A 19,147-nucleotide genomic window follows, 5' to 3' on the forward strand; every position below is an offset into this window, starting at 1 on the left:
CCTACTATCAGCGCAGTGCAATAAGCAAACCACCCAGGAGCGCTTTCGAACTGCAGTTGGTGGTGCCGATGGTCGGTGCAAATTAAATTTCTGACCCCGAAGGTGGACACGGTTTCGATGCACACCGACCCACCGGGGCACAGACACTAGCAGCAGAAGCAGCAGCAGCAGCAGTCAGCTTATCGCTCATCGGCAATCACGGAAAGAGCTCATAAAACATGAGCGTGAAGTGAAGTTTTTTTTTTTTGCGAATTGAGCTTAAGAATGGTGGAGAGTGCTTGAAAAGAGATTAAATTTAAATATTACCCTTGTTGGAGATCTGAGTGGATGGTTCTTATCACACAAACACTTGGCTTGGCGAGAGCGGGGAAAAACTTTATTCAATAATAAGAAAACGAATCGTCCCGTCGTTGGTTGGTTGGCTGAAGAACCACGAAACTTGCGTATAGTTTGCAAAGACGAAGGCAACGACGACGATGATGCCTGGATTACGGCGATCAGATAAGGGCGCACACTTTTTTATGGACAGTCACTTTTTTACGACCTCAAGAGTTGGTTAAAAAGGAGAGAGCGAAGGAAGAAAGAGCATTCATCCAAGATGGATCCAGTCGCGAGGCCAGGTAATGATAGTACTTAGATCTCGCCATTGACGGTGGGACATTTGTCACCACTTATAGCCGACGAGCAATGTGCGATTCCTGACTTCGGTCGAGGTTCCCGGGGATCGCGGGGACGGCGAAGAAGAAGACGACAGTCTTCGCTTTGTGTGACAAGAAGAGACAAATTAAATTTTATGACTTCATAAAACTCGTTGGTTGGTTTTTCTGCGCGGGATCTGCGAGAGGTGAGTGAGTAGTGCACGAGCTGGGCGGGTGAATGGATAAAATTCCTCCCATAAATGGATGTTTTTTTAGGTCTGGTAAAACGTGGATAATTTGACGCTAAATTCTTGTTCTCAAGTTCTTACACAAGATGAGTTTCTGCGGTGGACACGTTCATTGGCGTGGCGATGGCACTTTTGAAGGTCGTTATGAGAGCAGTTTCCAAGGAATTTATTGACTTGCTTAGAACTTCTTCCAATTAATTATGATCGTAAATTGAATGGGGTAAAACTGATTCAAGAGTTATTGAAATTTGTAGAATTGACGAGAGCTCGATTGAGGCGATTTTCAACTGTCAGTACTGCTGATTGGTAAGCAAGCTTCATAACATTTTCACTTATTCATCAATTCGTTTCAAACTACAACCATAGTTTGACCAACCTCCCCTTTGCTTTGCCCAGTAATTGAAACAATCAATCACGGCTGTCCCACGATTGTCTTCACATGTTTACCTTAATTAACTCACATACCCTTCAGCGTCGATTGTTCCAGCCAAAACAAACCGCCAGCAGAAATCATAACCAGACACACACATGTCATAACCTGACGGGGGGAAAGCAGACCCGGGCAAAAGATTTTCCCCAGCCTTACATTTTCGATTCATTAGGCACTGAGCCCCCAGCCCCAGTACAAGTCTGTCGTCGTCGCCGTCGTCATCGTCATCGTTAACTGAAGGGACGGGAACCTGAGTAAAATTGTCTTAATAAGCACTCGCCGCCGCTGTCGTCATCGCCAGTCGGGCTGATGTTGTTCGACGGGAAAGGCCAAACCATAACGAACCCTAAAAGCATCCCCCTCGAGCGAGCATGTGGTGTGTCTGTGTGTGGGTGTGTGGGAGGAAGCGGTGGAGGAAGAAAGTGGAGAACAAACAACTCAGGGAAAAAAAAGCCGTGAATGTTAAAAGTTAGTTCATGTATACATTTATTAGTGAGAGATCCAAGTAGAGCACATGCGGTAATGGTCTGTCCCAGAAGCCGGCAGCGAGCAAGTCCAGAGGAGACGTGTGTCGAATAGTTGCCCTTACTACCTTCATGCCAGCATTCGACGGGAATAAACCGAATCGCTGCTGCACCACCGCACTGAAATTTATGTATCACGACTCACACATATATTATAATTTTATTAAACTATATCTAGAACACACGACTGTCGGGTTTTGGGTTCGCTCTGCGGTTTCGAGAAAAAAAGAGGCTGACATGCTTTAAGTAGAATTCACGCTGACAGGCGAATATTTGCATGGCATAAAAAGGTTCTTGAGATTTTGGCACAGAATAGACCGTCCGAGACACCGGAAGCAAGTCATCGCATTTGATATGCTGTCGAAAAGCGGAAAATCGTCTTTTCTCCAATAACACTCCTGAAAGGTGCCCAAGATAAGCGGATAATGGTGCCCTGCTCCTTCCGAACGGAAAATTTCATCACATTGGACAACCTGTTAAGATAAGAGCAGCTTTGCTTGGGTGGCTCTCAAGCAGGGTAAAAAAAAAGAGGAAGAGTAAGTAAACGAATATCACACGGGCAAAACTTTCGGTCCCGCCTTGGCACTCCAGGATGAGATTTGGGTAGGTATTTGCCAATCTACTTCTCCGATAATGATGCTAAAAGGATCTTTGTGTAACGCAAAATGAGCGGTTCTTTAAAATCCTATGCAAGATGCAGAGATCGCACTTTTAATAAGTAGCCATATTTGGTCAATTAAAATAAAGACGCTGTATTCTGGTCATTCCTAAAATAAGTGATGGATTTATTTATTTTTTTTTTCCTTTGATTTTTTTTCCGTCGATCTTGTTTTCCGTGCTGAGCACCAATGCTACCGACGCCAGGGAAGCAGCTCCCACACCTGGACCCTACCTATCGACTCATCAACTCATGAACCGGGGACCAACGGCTTTACTTCCCTTCCGAAGGAAGGCGTGATCAGAGATGTTGAGCCTCAGAACATCCCGGCGGCGCCGACTGGGATTGAACCCAGACCTGCTGGGGTGAGAGGCAATCACGCTTACCACTACACCACCGGCGCCGCTGTGGATTTAATTGATTTGGTTTGGGTTGAATTTCGGTTGCATTGTGGGATATCAGTTTCAATCCAGCTGGTGTATTTGGCAACAATTTACGGAGTCGGTGCAGTACTCAGTCACGTTTTTCCGGATGGATTGGAGCGACCGTGATAATCTTCGGAGTTCGCAAGTTCTATCAGAATCTCTACGGGCGGATTTTCACGCTGATTACGGACAACGAACCATTGAAGCAAATATTTTTGAATACGGAAGGACTGCTAAATATGTCGGCTCTCAGAATGCAACACTACGCGACGTTCCTGCAATCATTCAACTACAACATACAATTTCGCCCTGCAAGTCAGAATGCTGGGGCCTTATAGCCTAGTCAGTAAAGGCACGGTATTACCAAGCCGGAGGCGGTGGGTTCGATTCCCGGTCCGGTCGAGGGAATCTTTCGGGTTGGAAATTTTCTCGACTTTCCTGGGCATAGAGTATCATTGTGCTTGCCACACAATATACAAATTCATGCATCGGTAATTGGCATCGAAAGCTCTCAATTAATAACTGTGGAAGTGCATTTAGAACACTAAGTTGAGAGCACGCAATAAGCTTATATGCGCTAAGCAATAAGCTTGAAATGTGAATAAGAAGAAGAAGTCAGAACGCTAACGCTGACGCTTTTTCAAGATTGCCGCTGAAAGAAAGAACTCCCGATACAGTTGTCGAGGAAACGGATTTTCTGGAAGTAAATATCATCGAGACGTTGCCGTTGACTGTGGAGGAGCTTCGGCAAGCCTTGGATTCAACAGTGAAGCTGCTTGTGCAGAGTTTGAAGAACGGAAAGCCTGTTGAGCCCAGATATCGTTTCGGAGTTGATCAATCGGAGTTCACACTTCAGAAAGGATGTGTCATAAGGGGAATACGAGTCTACGCTCCCTCAAGCTTGAGGAACAAGGTGTTGTCAGAATTACACTCTACACACTTTGGTATCACCAGATTGAATATTTTGGCCCGTGAATATGTCTGGCGGAAGGAATAGACAGGTGTATTGAGGATCTAGTACTCAACTGTCAGTCTACTCGAGCTGAGCCAGTGAAAGTGCGTACCAGAGATGCAAAATATCATGACACTCACTCGACACTCGTCAACGCATCAACCGACTATCGCTGACAGAACGTTTTGTCACGCAGTGAGAGGTAGAGCCATGGCAAACAACAATCACCAGTAATGGTTGCTGCTCACAGGCAAAATGTAACACTCGCTGCTGATGATATAAAGCATAAAGAAAATAGTGATGACTTCTGCAGTACGCTGATGAGAATAAGGGAAACGACAGAAGAAAATGAAAACAATGCCTACGCATTCCAAGTTCGTCTCGGCACGCATGACTGTGTAAGCTACAAACAAAGCTGGCAAAATTAACCGGAAGCTGTTGGGCTAGGCGAGTAAGAGAGGTGACACAGTCGGAAGAAGTGTTAGTTTGTTTACTAAAATTAACCGCCCATTTTGTTATGGCAAGTTGTGCTATAAGAAATGCTCCTCGTGCTTATTAGTGAAATTCACATCAAAGATTGATTAATTGCGTAGTAAATCAGTTTGGCACGGCATTTGTGACCAGCATACACCTTCCGGTCGTATGAAACAGGTCAAAAACTGTCCAAACCCGCAGATAAAATTTTTTGTTTTGAATTTCTTTATGGCAAAATAGTGAACTTTTCATGAACATTAACGGCAAAGAACTCACCAACACTGGGAGACCGTGAGTTCCTGCCCACCTGTCATTTCCCATCTCGGCTGTTGGGCTCTCTCACCAACACACTCACATAAGCAAGCAAAGCAGCAACTGCTTCAAAATAAGCACAAATGAGTGTCGTGATTGTCAGGAATGACCAGATCGGTGATGGATCATAACAGAAGACGTCATTCACCAGTTGCTTTTTACTTCTTTCGTCAACTTGATGGATGGTAATGGAGAGTGCTTTGACGAGCACATTGATAGGAATGTACTAAGCGTTACTACCATCAGCTGTTTGACGATCGTGATTGTGATAGGTCGCAACTCTGGTAAGTACACCAGCGTTGCCAGAATGTTTTAAAGCTTATCGGTATCGAAGGTTTTAAAAAATTGGTATTTATCGGTTTTTACTATTTTAAATAATTTTATATTTTTGCCGTTTTTGAAAGCGACATTTTTTACTTTTGGACTATGATCGGAAAATTCTGGAAGAAAACTCCGGTGAATATTTGAATAAGCTTCTGGAGGAAGCTGAAAAAAAAACATCCATAGAAAGAAGAAATAAGCTCTCCTGGAGGAAATTTGAGGAAAGTTCTTAGAGAAGTCGGAAAAACATCCGCGGATTTTCCAAGGCATAAATTGAGAAATTTCTGGCGAAAATTTAAAGAAATTTTCAGAAAAAAAAATCAAATTTCACATTCAGCTTTCGGAAAATTAAAATAAATTCCAGAAGTAGCCTTTTCCAAGGGAAGCCAGAAGAAGCTCGGAAAAACCTTCCAATAGAAGTAAAAAAAACCAACTGGACAAAATTCCAGAACTAGACGAAAGAAATTTCTGGGCGATGTTTAAATGAATTTCCTGGAGAAGACAGAAGAAACTTCCTAGAGACGCTGGCATGTAGATTGAAAAAAAAAATCTGGAGGATATCGGAAGCCTGAACGCTAACGGAACAGTAGAAAGAAACAAGGACATAATTCCGGAAGAAAGAGCTCTTGTGGGATGTGCTAATGATCCAGAATTTTTTCCAAATGGTCATAAAACATCCCTGAAGTTTTTGGAACATTCCTGAAATGTACTTAGGATTACTCCATATGTTCTCGAGCTGTTTTGGAGTACTCTAATCATCTTTGAAATACTTGGAACTTCCCTGATTATGATGAGACTACCGGAATATCACTAATTAACTTAAAAGGTCTCTAGACTTTCTTGAAGATTGCGAAATTGTTTAAGCGCTCTCAAAATTTTCTTGGATTTATTGTAACATCAGCATTGAAGTTCTCTGATCTTCCCGATTTTTCAAATTTTTAAAAGTTATCGCACTGCCATTAAAAAGCACGGAACTTCCCATCAAATGTTCTCACAATGTGCTAATGTTCGTGTAACTTCCCTCACGTTTCTTAAATTTGCATGAGCCCCTCGGAACATTGCTGAATTTTCGGAAATCGCCTGAGTTTCTGGGAACTTTTTAAAAATTTCAGCGATTTCCTTGAAATTATTGATCTGATCTGATTGTCCTGATGTTTTCGGAGCTTCCCAAAGTTCTCTCAATTCTCCTGAAACTAATGGAACTGTCAAAAAACCATTGAATTAATTTCCAGACGTTCTTTGGGCTTGTGAAGTATACAAAATATTTATGATGTTTCCTTAAGATCACTGTAGCTCGCTGGACCGAGTTTTAGAATTTTAACAGAAGTTATTGAAACATTCTTTATTTTATCAAAACATACTTAAAAGTGTGGCCTTTTCTGAAGTTAGTTAGTTTTCTTTATTATGGATGCTTTCAGCCTGAGACTGGTTCGGCTCCGGTGTTTTCTAAATTTTAAGAAATTTTTAAAAGTTCCTGCAGCTAGTGTGGATCCGCAATCAAAATCTATAAGCATCCCTGAAATTCCGGGAAGAATCATTCGAGCGAAGGCTGAAGAAGCTTCTAAAGGAAGTCAAAATAAGATTCCGAGAGGAATCGTTAACAGAAAATTTCAGGGGAAAGTTGGAAGAAAATCCAGGAAGTTAAATAATGTTTAAAAGGTATTTCCTGATTCCCCCGAAATTACCAGAAAGAGCCATCGACTGTTTATCGATTCATGGGGAGCCAAAAACGGTGAGAAAATCGAAACATTAATAGAAAGAGTATCCATAAGACATTTTTGAAGATGATTTTTTTAAAGACTCAAAAAATTTGAGATATTCAAAAAGATACATGTCTCACACAATAATTCCCTCCGAAATCCTGAGAGCAGACAGGCAATAATTATTTTGATTATTTAAAAATCGGTATAAATCGGTATAACACCTCAAAAATCGGTATTCTGAGGAACCTTATCTGTATGTCGGTATCTAGTTCGGAAATCGGTATACAGGGTGATTCGGAATAACTGTCTCTATTTAAAATGGTCATAACGATTGAACGCTTGCATGAATTTTTGATATCATTATATTCCAGATATTCTACATATATAATCTACAACTAAGCATAGTTTATTCCAAATCTCTCTCCCTTTACCTTAATTATCAGCCACATTTGTCATGAAAATTAACCACAGCTGGCACGCACGCTTTAGTTCCAGCACTTTTTGAGTCCTGTTGATGCGTTTAAGCTCTGATATTGAACGGATTTTCCAAGCATGGTTCCTTTGTACCTCTATAATGATGCAAAAATAAATGTTACATTCTTTCGAAGAGATTTCAGTTTCTAAAAGATAACACACGATTTTTTTAAAGATTTATGCCATTCTCCATTTTGAAGTCAATGGCTGCTTGAAATCACAAACGAATGAAATTTCAAATCCTACTATCAATACAAGCTGATATTTGTACACACTTAAAACAAAAATACTTGAACACATACCCATTTTACCCATAGAGAATTGCATATTTGTGAAATCGGTGACAGTTATTCTGAATCACCCTGTAAATACCGATAAATCGGTATATCTGGCAACGCTGACGTACACTCTACTGGGAAACTCCCTCAAAGTCGTTTCAACAAGTGCACGTCGACGTTGCTGGTCCGTTCAGAAACACGTACTTTATATCCTACTCGTGGATGCCTACACCAAGTGGCCTGAAGCAAGGATTATAAACAATATAACGACTTCTACTTCGATCCAGGTGTCCGTGAATACTTTTCTACTTACGGAATTCCATCAATGCTTGTATCCGACCAGAGGGTACAATTCACGTCTGAGGAGTTGCAAAGATTCCTGAAAATGAACGGAGTCTACCGCAAGATGGGTGCACCATACCACCTTGCGACGAATGGACTGGCAGAAAGGTTCATCCAAACTCTAAAAGCAAAGTTGAAGAGTCTTCAGTGTGACAGAGCTACGATGCATGCTGAACTCTGCAACATTTTGCTGTCCTATAGAACGACTATCCACCAAGCTCCTGGACAAATCCGTTCATTGGTTGATTCCTGAATCTTGTGAAACGATGAAACCGGTAGAAGGAAAAGTACGCGATCTTCTAGAGGGGGCGAGAGTTGCTGCGAGAGATTATTACGACAAAAGCAACTGGAATTACGGAGTTATCTCAGAGAAAATGGGGAAACTGCACTTCTAAATACGTTCAACTGGACGATGTAAGGACTTGGAATTACGTCATGTAGATCAGCTACGGAAAGTCGGCTCAAACCTAACTGGTGATAGATTCGTTCCTGCTACAGTGCTGCTGGAAGATCTCACAGTACATGGAGCTCTTCCTGACGTTTCAACTGATTCTGGAGTTTTGCCCAGTGCTAGGCCGGATCAACCGTAACCCCAACAGTCAAATCATATTCTGCCGCCGCCTGCACCGATCAAGACCGAGCCTACGAGAGTTTCTGATCCTGATTCGACGACCGGAAGAGATGCCAATCTATCTAACGAAGGAGCGCATAATTCACCGAGACGATCGGGCAGAATTGTTCGTCCCTGCGAGAAGATTGAATTTGTGAAGAGCCTGATATCACAAACGAAGTGACAGACGACTTACTGGCGAAGAAATCCATTAAAATAATGTGGTTCACTGTAATAGAATTTTCTTGGAAGCTTGTGCCATCATCCACCAGATGGGTTAGTTTTTTTGTTTTGATTTGAACATAGTTGATTTTGTGTACAATGATTCTTTGACAGTGTGCAAAGAGTGTATCATTTTGTCATTTTTTTATGCATTTCAGTTTTGAGTAGAGTGAAAGAGATAGAACCAAAACATTCTAATACATTTGGTGAAAATGCTAGTACAATCCAGTAGTGTTGCCATGTGGTACAATCCAGTAGTAGTGGTGTTGCCATGTGGTACACTGAAAAATTGAAATAGCAGGTTAGTCACCAAAGTTTTCGAGCCGCTCCGTCTGTCACTTCGTTTGTGCTGATATGCCATTGAATGCTTTTAAGGAAGGAAGAGGTGCCATACCTTTATTAAATTGCTTTCATGTTATTTGTCTATGATAACCTATAGTTAAAATACTTTGCTTTTGCCTACGACAGCTGCCACCACTTCTTCCGAGCAGAGAAAGAAGATAAATTTGTTCATCTAAAAGTGATAATAATGAAACACACAATTCCGCACACGTCCTAGAATTTGTTCCGGTTTGCTTAGTGAAATCCTCCCGAAAAACCTATTCTTGGTCACCGTTACAACAGGAGCTATAGTAGACTAAGCAAGTGAGTTGAGTTGAACTCACTTTCTGGTCTTTCATTTCCCAGTTCATTTGAGTTGAACGCTGAATTTGATCATCTAAATTGGGCTTTAGAATGGGTGCAAAACGTGACACAAAACACATTGGTAGTGGATTTCAGTGTACTTCCGAGGCGACTAGAAGCATCTCTATTACAGAAGTTCATGTATGAGCTTAACATTGCGTACACTATAAACAACTAGAATTGAATTATGTCGTGATCGTAGATGGAGCAAAAGCCAAGCTCTACTATGTGTCACACCATCTACAGCACACAATGAAAAAAAAAGGAGTACAAAATTCCTGTTTACTGTCTCCTCTGAAGATGATGCGCTTAATCCTCGAATCCAGTAGTAGTAAAATTATGTTTATTTCTGTTGATTATGATTGTACATTGATTTAACATTTTAATTGATTAGCCATCCTGGGTCTTCATCTTTGTTTAATTTGATATTCTAATTTAATATTTGCGTTTTTCAACTATTTTACAGAATACCCCTTTGGGGGTTTGTTTTGTAAGAATTGAAAAAAAGTGAAAACCTACCTAACTACGAGCATCTAATACCTACCTCCACTAAACGTGCTAGATCATGTATGATCTGATGATTTGATCTTAGACAGGTGTCTCTGAACCTTTCCAGGATGAATACTCTCCGTTCTTCTAATGTCTGAATTCCAGCCAGGAGGTGGATCTCAGAATTTCTAGTCTGCGGGGGACTGTTAAGGACCATCCTAAGGATCTTGTTCTAGATCCTTTGGAGTTTAAGGTGATGGCATTTTGCGCAACTCTCCCAGATTGGCATACCGTACTCGATTACAGGAAGGATGATTTGTTTGTAGACGGTAAGCTTATTTTTCAGGGACAGGGTTGACTTCCTGTTGATAAGTGGATACAACGATCTTATCAAGATGTTGCACTTGGTTTTTGTTTTGTCAACGTGCTCCCTGAAATGAAGCTTGCTGTCTAGTGTTAAGCCGAGGTAGACTACCTCTTTTGACCATTCCACCACTGTGCCGTTCAGGCAGATCTTATTATTCACCGACGGAACAAGTCTGTTGATACGAATCTTCCAGCTGTTGAAATATTCAGACAGGACGTCCAGACCTCTCTGAAGTTTGGCAGTTAGAGCTCCGATGACCCTACCCTTGTAGACGGTGGATGTGCCATCTGCGAACAGAGACAATGATCCACCATCTGGGAGAGCCGGCATATAGGAGGTGAACAGGTTGAATATAATAGGGCCAAGGATACTTCCTTGTGGAACCCCAGCACCAATGTTGAAAGCATCCGATGTGATGCCATTCAGAGAGACTCGGAACGTCCTGTTCGATAGGTAGTTGTTAATTATCTTCACTAGGAAGATTGGAAGACCGTACTGCTGCAATTTGAACACCAGGACATCATGCCAGACATTGTCGAACGCTTCTTCAACGTCCAACAACGCCATGGCAGATGTTTTCGAAATAGACTTGTTCCGTCTGAGAATGTTTGTTACTCGAGTCAGCTGGTGGACGGTCGAACGACCTTTCCGAAAACCAAACTGTTCCTCGAGTAACAAGTTGTTTTCTTCGGCAGATGTTAGGATCCAGTGGTAGACTGCTGTTTCGGACAGTTCTTATAACCCTAAGAGAAGGCTGATTGGTCGATAACTTGAAGGAGAGGACGGATCCTTCTCAGGTTTCCGGATGGGTATGACTTTAGCTGACTTCCAGCACGAGGGGAAGTAGCCAAGTCGGAGGCAGAGATTAAAAATCAGTTCCAAATGGTTGTAGAATCTGGAGTTCAAATGTTTGAGTTCTAGATTCAGGATGTTGTCGAAACCTGGGGCCTTCATGTTTTTTGATGATTTGATATTGGCCAACAGCTCGTCAGCCGTAATCTCGGATTCCTCGGCAAAAATATTGGGAATCTGATGGAGGTTGGTTGCGTTTTCCGCAACCTCAGCTTCGTGAGGGCTGACGATGTTTTGTCCGAGATTATGAGACCTGACGAAGTGTGGACCTATCGCAGCAGCCTTCTCTTCAGGAGTTATCAGATGAACCACTGGGTCGCCGGGACGTTCTAGTGGGGTCAATGGTGGAATGGGTCTTGGCTTATTTTTAAGAATTTATGTAAGTTTCCGAAAGGGCTTTGTACAATCTGGGAGAGAGCGGATCCTGTTAGCAAAGTCCTGATTTCTGCGGTCCACCATCGTGGCTTGGATGGTTTTTGTTAGGCGATTACAGTTGGTCTTAAAGACAGGCAGACCAGAGCGTTGGTACTGATGGTGTTACGGAGTCTTATAAGGTATTTGGTAGATCTGTCAAAGTTCAGAGTATTGCTCACCTGTCTGGATACTGGCACGTGTTGTTCCCTGGCCCGGGATATCGCCTCCTCGATGGAATGCAGACACTGGTCAACGTCTTCGGACGTCTCCGGAAGGACAACGTAGTCGCCGGTGGAGTCGACACAGTGTTGGAACTGATCCCAGCTGACGCGATAGTAGTTGCGTCGATAAGCTTGGAATCGGTTGACGGATGAGCCCACATCGGCCACTACCGAACTCAGCTCCTGGTGGGTCACAGGTTGCGAAATGTTGTCTCCCATGTTACTGACGAAGATGTCGAGCGGGTGGGTGAGTCCAACGCCATTATAGTGTAGTGAGCCTCTTGCAGGTCGTCGTTCAGGATTGTGCCGTTTTGGTTGCGTCGACCGTTGCCCCAAGCTGCCAGCGTTGCCAGGTCACCAGCGATGATGTACTTCTCACGGCGTCGAGTTAGTTTGATGATGTCTCTCGATCATCTTCAGCTGGAAACTCGGTAGCAGTCGACAGCCAACATTTCTCCTTAATGCGATAGCCATTCCTTCTTCGCAGGAGCTGGTCCGGTCTAGCCTTACGAGCCGAAAATCGGGGAGGTAAACATTTAACTCCGGCTTCAGGTGTGTTTCGGTGATGACAGCGATGTCTATGCTATGTTCATTGGGGAAAACAACGAACTCAATGATTTCGCTCTTGAGCGAGCAAGCGTTCCAATTGGCTATTTTGATGGTTTCACGGTCCATACTTTTGTACGAGGGTCATAACTGCACGAAGCTGTTCAGGTAGTGTCTTGGTGGTGCGCAAGATTATGATCACCTCAGTCACGAGGATCACTAGTTCGTCGCTTGTGAATGGAGAATTTTCTTCTGACTTACCTGACACAGCACGGGTATTCCAACGAATAAACTAAACACGAAACACGGTCTTTTAGCAAATGAGCTTAAGAATTCAGTGTAGGCTTCGTATTTTAGGTTAGGCTCGCTAACAATAGAATTCAATATCGTACTATGGGCTGTAAGTACATAAAATTATACGTCAATTTAATTAATCAAATTTTAGGTATTTGGTACTGCGATTTCTAGCGCGATTAGTTCGCACGTTATCCAGCTGAAATCACTTTGACGTACGGAAATAGCCTCAGCTTACTGTAGTAATACGATTACGTATATAGTGTTAGGAATATTAATAAATTCACTGTATTATTTAATTTCATCTGCCTTCCACGCACTATCTATCACGCATTTAATAGGGCTTTTTTCTGTATTTCCTGGGTTTCTGATGTTCGCCCGTCATCACCGTTTGGAATTAATTCTGCAGAGTTGGTACTATGATACTAACCAGCGTTGCCAGCTTGTACGGCAACAACGGGCGTACGATAATCCCGGGGCAGTAGAGGCATGGCTCGGCTGGGTCACAGCATCAGTGAGGCGATGCTGAACAGAACGGTGGCTGGGGCCCGCTTGATCTGTTGTTGGATTTGCAACGAGTGGGAGGGGAGGGGCGCTGGTTTAGTGGAAGCGGTGCTAGGTTCGGGACCATACGACGAGCCGGAAGTACAGGAAACGTGTCCTTGTTGACAAGAGGAGCACGATTATTGCGGTGGCGACCAGGTTGGTTCCTCGTGGAAGCCTGTTGTCGGATTTGGATGAAGGCTACTCGCTTGGGACATCTCCTATCGCTGTCCAGATGGTTGGAATGACAGTTCACGCACTTAGGTTCAGCTTCTTCTTCCTTCTTGCAGGCGGTAGTATTGTGAGCCCCAGCACATTTGCAACAACGAGCCTTCATGTGACAATTATTCGTACCGTGCCCAAATGCCAGACAATTAGTGCACTGTGTCACGTCACGGTGCCGAGGGCGATACTGCTCCCACTGAATCACGATGTTGAACAGTGCGCGAATCTGCCGCAGAACTGCCACACTGGTGGAGTCTTTATCGAAGGGCACCAGGTACAACTGGTCCCGGAATGCACTGGTTTCATCACGTCTCGCAATGGGAACACGGATCACCATTTTCAGTGGTTTTCTTCCAGGAACGTCGTGAGTGTAGAACTCAAACCGGTTCAGCTGAAGAATAGTGCCAACAGCGTTGTAGTCCACCAGCGTCGAGCACAAGATTGTGATCCCCGTGCTGCACAGCTTGAACAGCGGATGGATTTGATTTTTAGCCAGCTCATTCCTGGGCAACGCGAGTTCCTTCGTCGAGGTGAAGAGTGGGGGCACTTTTTCCCGTTTCTCAACTAGATCTACATCTGCTTCTTCGGGAAGTGCCGAGAACGGATTACTCTGAAGCAACCTTTCCGTGTGGTTGCTGGCACCAGCTTGCTTGCGAGGCCTTTTCGGGGCATCTTGACCCATCACCTTTTGTTTTTTCAACGGGTGAGTGGAGGCATTCAATTGTTGCTCCAGTACCGCCAATTTAGCGACTGCCACAAGAGAGGCGAGAACTGACGACAAGTTGCTAGCCAAAGCGAAAACTCTCGACGGGTACCACGATCAAACGACCGACTAAAAACACCGAACTACTCGAGAGAGCGAGCGAAAAGAGATGCTCGAATCCATGATCTTCGTCGACAGCGTTTCCTACCCGGGACAGCCCGGGAAACCTTTCCCGAGAAATTTATTAAAAGAAACATCTAAGGACAAAGTTTGCAGAAACATCCAGAGGATGTCTCAAGATCTTCTAAAGGAAATCTGAAGAATGCTCTTGGTGAACAAACAATTTGACAACACTGGCCCCGCTGTTGTATCAAATTTTGTTCAGTGCACATGTCTATGCTGATTCATGCGATCATAATTGACCAATGCACAGAATGAACTCATGAACAAATTTGAAGTTTGAACAGTTTACTTAACGGTTTACCGTGTTTACTTAAAATGAACACATGTAGTAATGCTCGCGTAACTTTAGAAAAAGGCCTATCACCTTTTCTAAATAACTTGTGAAAGTTGATAGGCCCTTTGCATTTTTAGTAAACACGGCACCGCTCAAACGTAAATTTTTTTCGTGAGTTCATTCCGTGCATTGGTCAATATATCGTATATAGATCGGAACACGGTCTCTAACCTCACTTTATGTTCCCTATGATTTCGTCTCTGAGCAGAAGAGATGGCAACGAATAAAAGCCAAAACAACCCACCTAGAAGTGAGAGAAAAGTGCGGCATATCTTCCTGGACTGATCACTGTAGTGGAAGCCCACGTAACTATTTAGGTTTTATGAGGGTGACCATGATTTAGACATGTAGAATGCTATTAAACCACAATAAAACTTGCAATGTTTCTTGGGAGGGGTATTGACCTGAGAGGAAGAGGAGACAACTGGCTTCTTACTCTTTTATCTCTATCTCTATCTCTATCTATCTCTATCTCTTTATTACGCACTTCAAATCGGCCAATCACGAGCTGGTTGGCGTTTGACAGAAAAGTGGTTCGTTATCGCCCCCGTATTGTCTTCCCTTCCTCTTAGGTATTGACGAGTGTCAATGTTTTTAAAGTTTTGTAAGAACGACTGTCCAACTAGGGGAGGGAGGGGTGTTAAATCTCTCAAAAACTATCAGAACACATTCCATGCAGATCATCAAGCGCTCTCAACCACACCACCGTTAGCTTTCATTTTATGACACTCGCTCAAATATTACCATGCTTATTAAATAGTGTTCCATCGCTTAAAACCGCCGTCATGTGCTGTGGTCAGATAAATATACAAGCATAGGAGAAAGTACAAACCTATAATAGCATTTGTTTAGCCTTACATCCACCGGTTCATTTTCCTATGTCATTTGAATTTTTTCATTTTAATTAGTGACTTTTACTGGCATGTACATTTGATAGGCAAACAACCTCACGGGCCGTAAATTATTCCTTTCCGCATCGGCTGCATTCTGGAAAGTGCTAAAACGAGATTAGCATTTTATGATCGTCGAGCAATTTGTAGTTTGCACCGCCGGGCGCCAGCTGCGTCGGATGGTTGAGGCAAACATAATTGGAAGATGGAAAAATGCAGCAAGCATAAATCGAAAGCTTCAATTTGATCCTTGTTAGGATAATCGGTTCCAAATGAAGGTTATCAAATCAAGCAGAAGGTAGAGCAGAAGATTACACGGATCCTGTCGGCTCCATGCCGCAGCACATGAAAATGGTTCAGATTGCCAGTTTCATCATTCACCTTCGGGGGGTCTGCCGAGCTCAGTCCGAAGATTCCACTCCAATCATTTCCAATCGGATTCTGTTTCTTGGGAAATCCTTGAACCGTCTTCCTCCAGGCTGGGATAATAAGATGAAAGCCAGATACGGGCTCACATGTCACGTTCCATAGATTTTTTGGATTCACAAAAAGGTGTTTTCCTTCGATTGGATATTGGAAGATTCTTTCACCGGTTCGCTTTCGGACTAGATTGGAACGGGGTCTGGTTTTGGGGATCTTAAAAGAACATGTGCTGCGCAAAGCAGTTCTAGGTCAGTATCTCTTGAGCTTCATTACCCACAGACACACACACATTCAAAACCAGAGAAAACCAACAAACCAATCGACATCTTATTATCCAACAAAACACTCTCCAAAAAGGCCAACATCTGTAAAAACCACTCGAGTCCATTCCTGCCTCAAAACCATAAACCCTTTTTTCCACTCACACAGTAGAAAGCTAAGCAGGTAAACCGTATAGAGCTCCCACCGCCGCCGACGACGACGACGCTGATGATGCCTGTGGTTTATTTGATAACATTAGATGAATTCATTGCATGTTCTATTATTGTTATTATTATTATAGCTTGTTATGGCCGTCATCTCCGGAGCTACATACATAAATACCTACATATATAGTAATATGCTGCTGCTGCTGTTGCACGCGGTGCGGGGGCGGAGCTCGAGTTTTGATTGAGATGACGGGTTTTGAATAGAGCCCCGCGTGGCAAACATATCAGCCAGCACCGCTAATACAATCATCCTCGGAAGCGTGCATTGGAAGGTATGTTGGTATATGAGGATTGCAAGGAGATGGGACGGAATTGGGGTAGAGAGAGAGAGAGAGAAAGAAGTTGAGCCCGCGGAGAATGAACAAATAAAGAAATAAAAGGGTTAATGGCCTTTTGTTCGACTTTGGAGTACTACATTCAGAGGGCTGGTTGGTTAGTTTGAACTGTTCGATGATGTGGGACATGCTGGCAGAAGGGGGCAGCGGCAACGAGGAGGAGTAGGTTAATGTGTGTTTTTAACATAAATAAACATAATTTACTCATAAGCTTCGATGTACGATGCGTTTTTATTTTGTTTGTGCCGAGGGAAGACGATAGTGGTTGCGGTTAAGTGATGGTGAAACGATACCGGAGAGACCGTGCGTCAATGTGTGTTTACTTTATTGGTAAATTTGAGGTATGGTTATGGGTTTTATTTTTGAATGATTCCATGAGGAATAAATGGTTTGGGTGGGTGGATATCCCGTGATGGGTTCATTTCTCCGGACATTTGTGTGAGTTCAATATTAGTGCTAGTGGCTTTTCTATAATTTTAATTTAATTTAATTTGATTTTGAATGATTTCATTATCTGATGTCTGATTGTCAGAATCCTGTAAGCATATTATATTTATTTATTTATTTATTTATTGTCGGCAGACCGTTTGATACAACAATAATTACCTTCTTTGCTTATTATAACTATGAATTAAAAAATCTAAATAACAAGTTTGCTGATTTTTACATCATTGATTTCATTGAGTCCTAAACTTGCAATTTTGTCAAAAATAAATTGCAATGTTTCATTTTCACCAATGACAATGGGAGTAGGATGTCATCATTTTCAGTGTTTGGAATGAAGTCAATACTACGCTGATTACCCAACGAACAATTGCCTATTGAAGAAACGACTTCTTGGCGATTTTATTCAACTGCATGCTTAATAATACTTGTACTATTTTGAATAATAATTTCGGTTCAGGCTTTGTTCACACAAATCTGGAGAATTTATTCAACCACAACATCGAAATATTTGATGTTGAATAAACTATGTCGAGATACAGTGCTGTGTTCCTAAAATTTGAACTAAGTAGTCGCACCCAATATTTACCAGCGCCCTTCAAATATAAATCTGCCTTAAATAACTATACGTCCATCCCCGACGTTGTTTCAAATAGTGTATTATCTAGTTTATATGGTACGTTGCGAAATATTTGTACTTTATCGAGCACCGTACTCCTTTCTTCTTGAAATTATGATTAGTTTCCGAATGTTCCACCAACATTTTCCTAGCACCATAATTTGTGTTTCCTTATTTATCTCATACCATACTTGACTTTCTCCAAATTTCAGGAAAAACCTTGAACAATTTCTAGAATTTTCCTGAACATTCTTGCTAAAACAAAGTTCCCAAAACTACCAGTATGTTATCAAATCAAAACCTCCGCAGTCCTTACTGCGCTAACCGAAGTAATGGTACAACAACTTTTGTTTCTCCGAGGCCCCTTCTTAAGTCACAAGTACTAGGCTAAATAAGGGGAAGATTATGGATATGATGATAGTTAAAATCAAGAAACAAAAAAAATATAGATACATAAATATGGATTCGCTTTATGCGTTTCACTCAGAATACTTCTGGCGTTTTACACATCATTATCCAATTTGGTTTCTACGCTGCTGTTCAATTTATGTTGGAGGTGGTGGATTTGTGAGTTCTTGAGTAGTTATAAATTATGACTGCGGTTAAGATAGCATACATCAATCGCCAACATAAAAGAACAGCAACCATAAAAATATATATAGAATAATGCAAAATGGCACATCCCATGTGGCTCTCGTACAACAAACCTTACTTTCGTACAACAAACCTTACAGGATTTTTACGTTTATATCAGGTTCTGGGGATCAAAATCAGTCGATGAACAATTCTATGCTGCCTCCCCAACATTTCACTCCAAACTTCCACCTCCGTCTAGCAAAAATTGATTTGCCGAAATTCAAAGGGGAGTTTTCTCGTCGGATTTCATTTCGGGACACATTTACGTCAATGGTCCATGCAAATGGTGATATACCTACAGTTGCCAAATTGCAGTATCTTCTCCAATCTCTCGAAGGGGATGCCAAGAAACCCTTCGAATCAGTTGACATCGAAGCCGACAACTACGCTACAACATGGGACGCTCTGATCAAGAGGTACGACAACCGACGATACCTCAAAAACAACTCTTCCAGGCATTGTACGACTTGCCAGCAGTTAAGCAGGAGTGTGCGAAACGCATTCAAGGTTTGGTCGACGATTATCAACGTCATGTTCGCGCCCTCGCCAAACTGGGTGAACCAGTGAATCATTGGGACACGCCGCTCATCAATTTACTTTCGTAAAAACTGGATGAAGCAACGCTACGAGCCTGGGAAGAGACGGCAAGTCAACAAGACGACGTGATATACGAGGAACTGGTCGATTTTCTCTATCAACGAGTTCGGATTCTCAATTCCGTCAGACCTGATTCGCAACAATTCGCCTCAATGAAGGTGGCCGGCATCCATAATTAAGAATTCAAGTCAAAGGTATCAGCTAATGCAGCAACAGCTTCGTCTCCACAGTATTCATATCCACTGTCTT

The 19,147-nt window shown here is 42.5% G+C and overlaps 2 protein-coding genes across 2 annotated transcripts in view; both read right to left on the minus strand.

Annotated features, from left to right (window-relative positions):
- The window catches only part of LOC135709432 (protein sax-3-like), a 798,478-nt gene that overhangs the window by 612,717 nt on the left and 166,614 nt on the right, over positions 1–19,147 (minus strand). The gene's annotated exons all lie outside the window — the stretch shown is intronic.
- Positions 12,990–13,928, minus strand: LOC135709609 (uncharacterized). The gene has a single exon (XM_065231994.1). The coding sequence runs from the start codon at positions 13,926–13,928 to the stop codon at positions 12,990–12,992; it is 939 nt and encodes a 312-aa protein (XP_065088066.1).

Source organism: Ochlerotatus camptorhynchus, unplaced genomic scaffold (genome assembly GCF_037179485.1).
Source record: "Ochlerotatus camptorhynchus isolate MF236.1 unplaced genomic scaffold, CSIRO-AGI_Acam_v1.1 ptg000361l, whole genome shotgun sequence".
NCBI classification, from domain to species: domain Eukaryota; kingdom Metazoa; phylum Arthropoda; class Insecta; order Diptera; family Culicidae; genus Ochlerotatus; species Ochlerotatus camptorhynchus.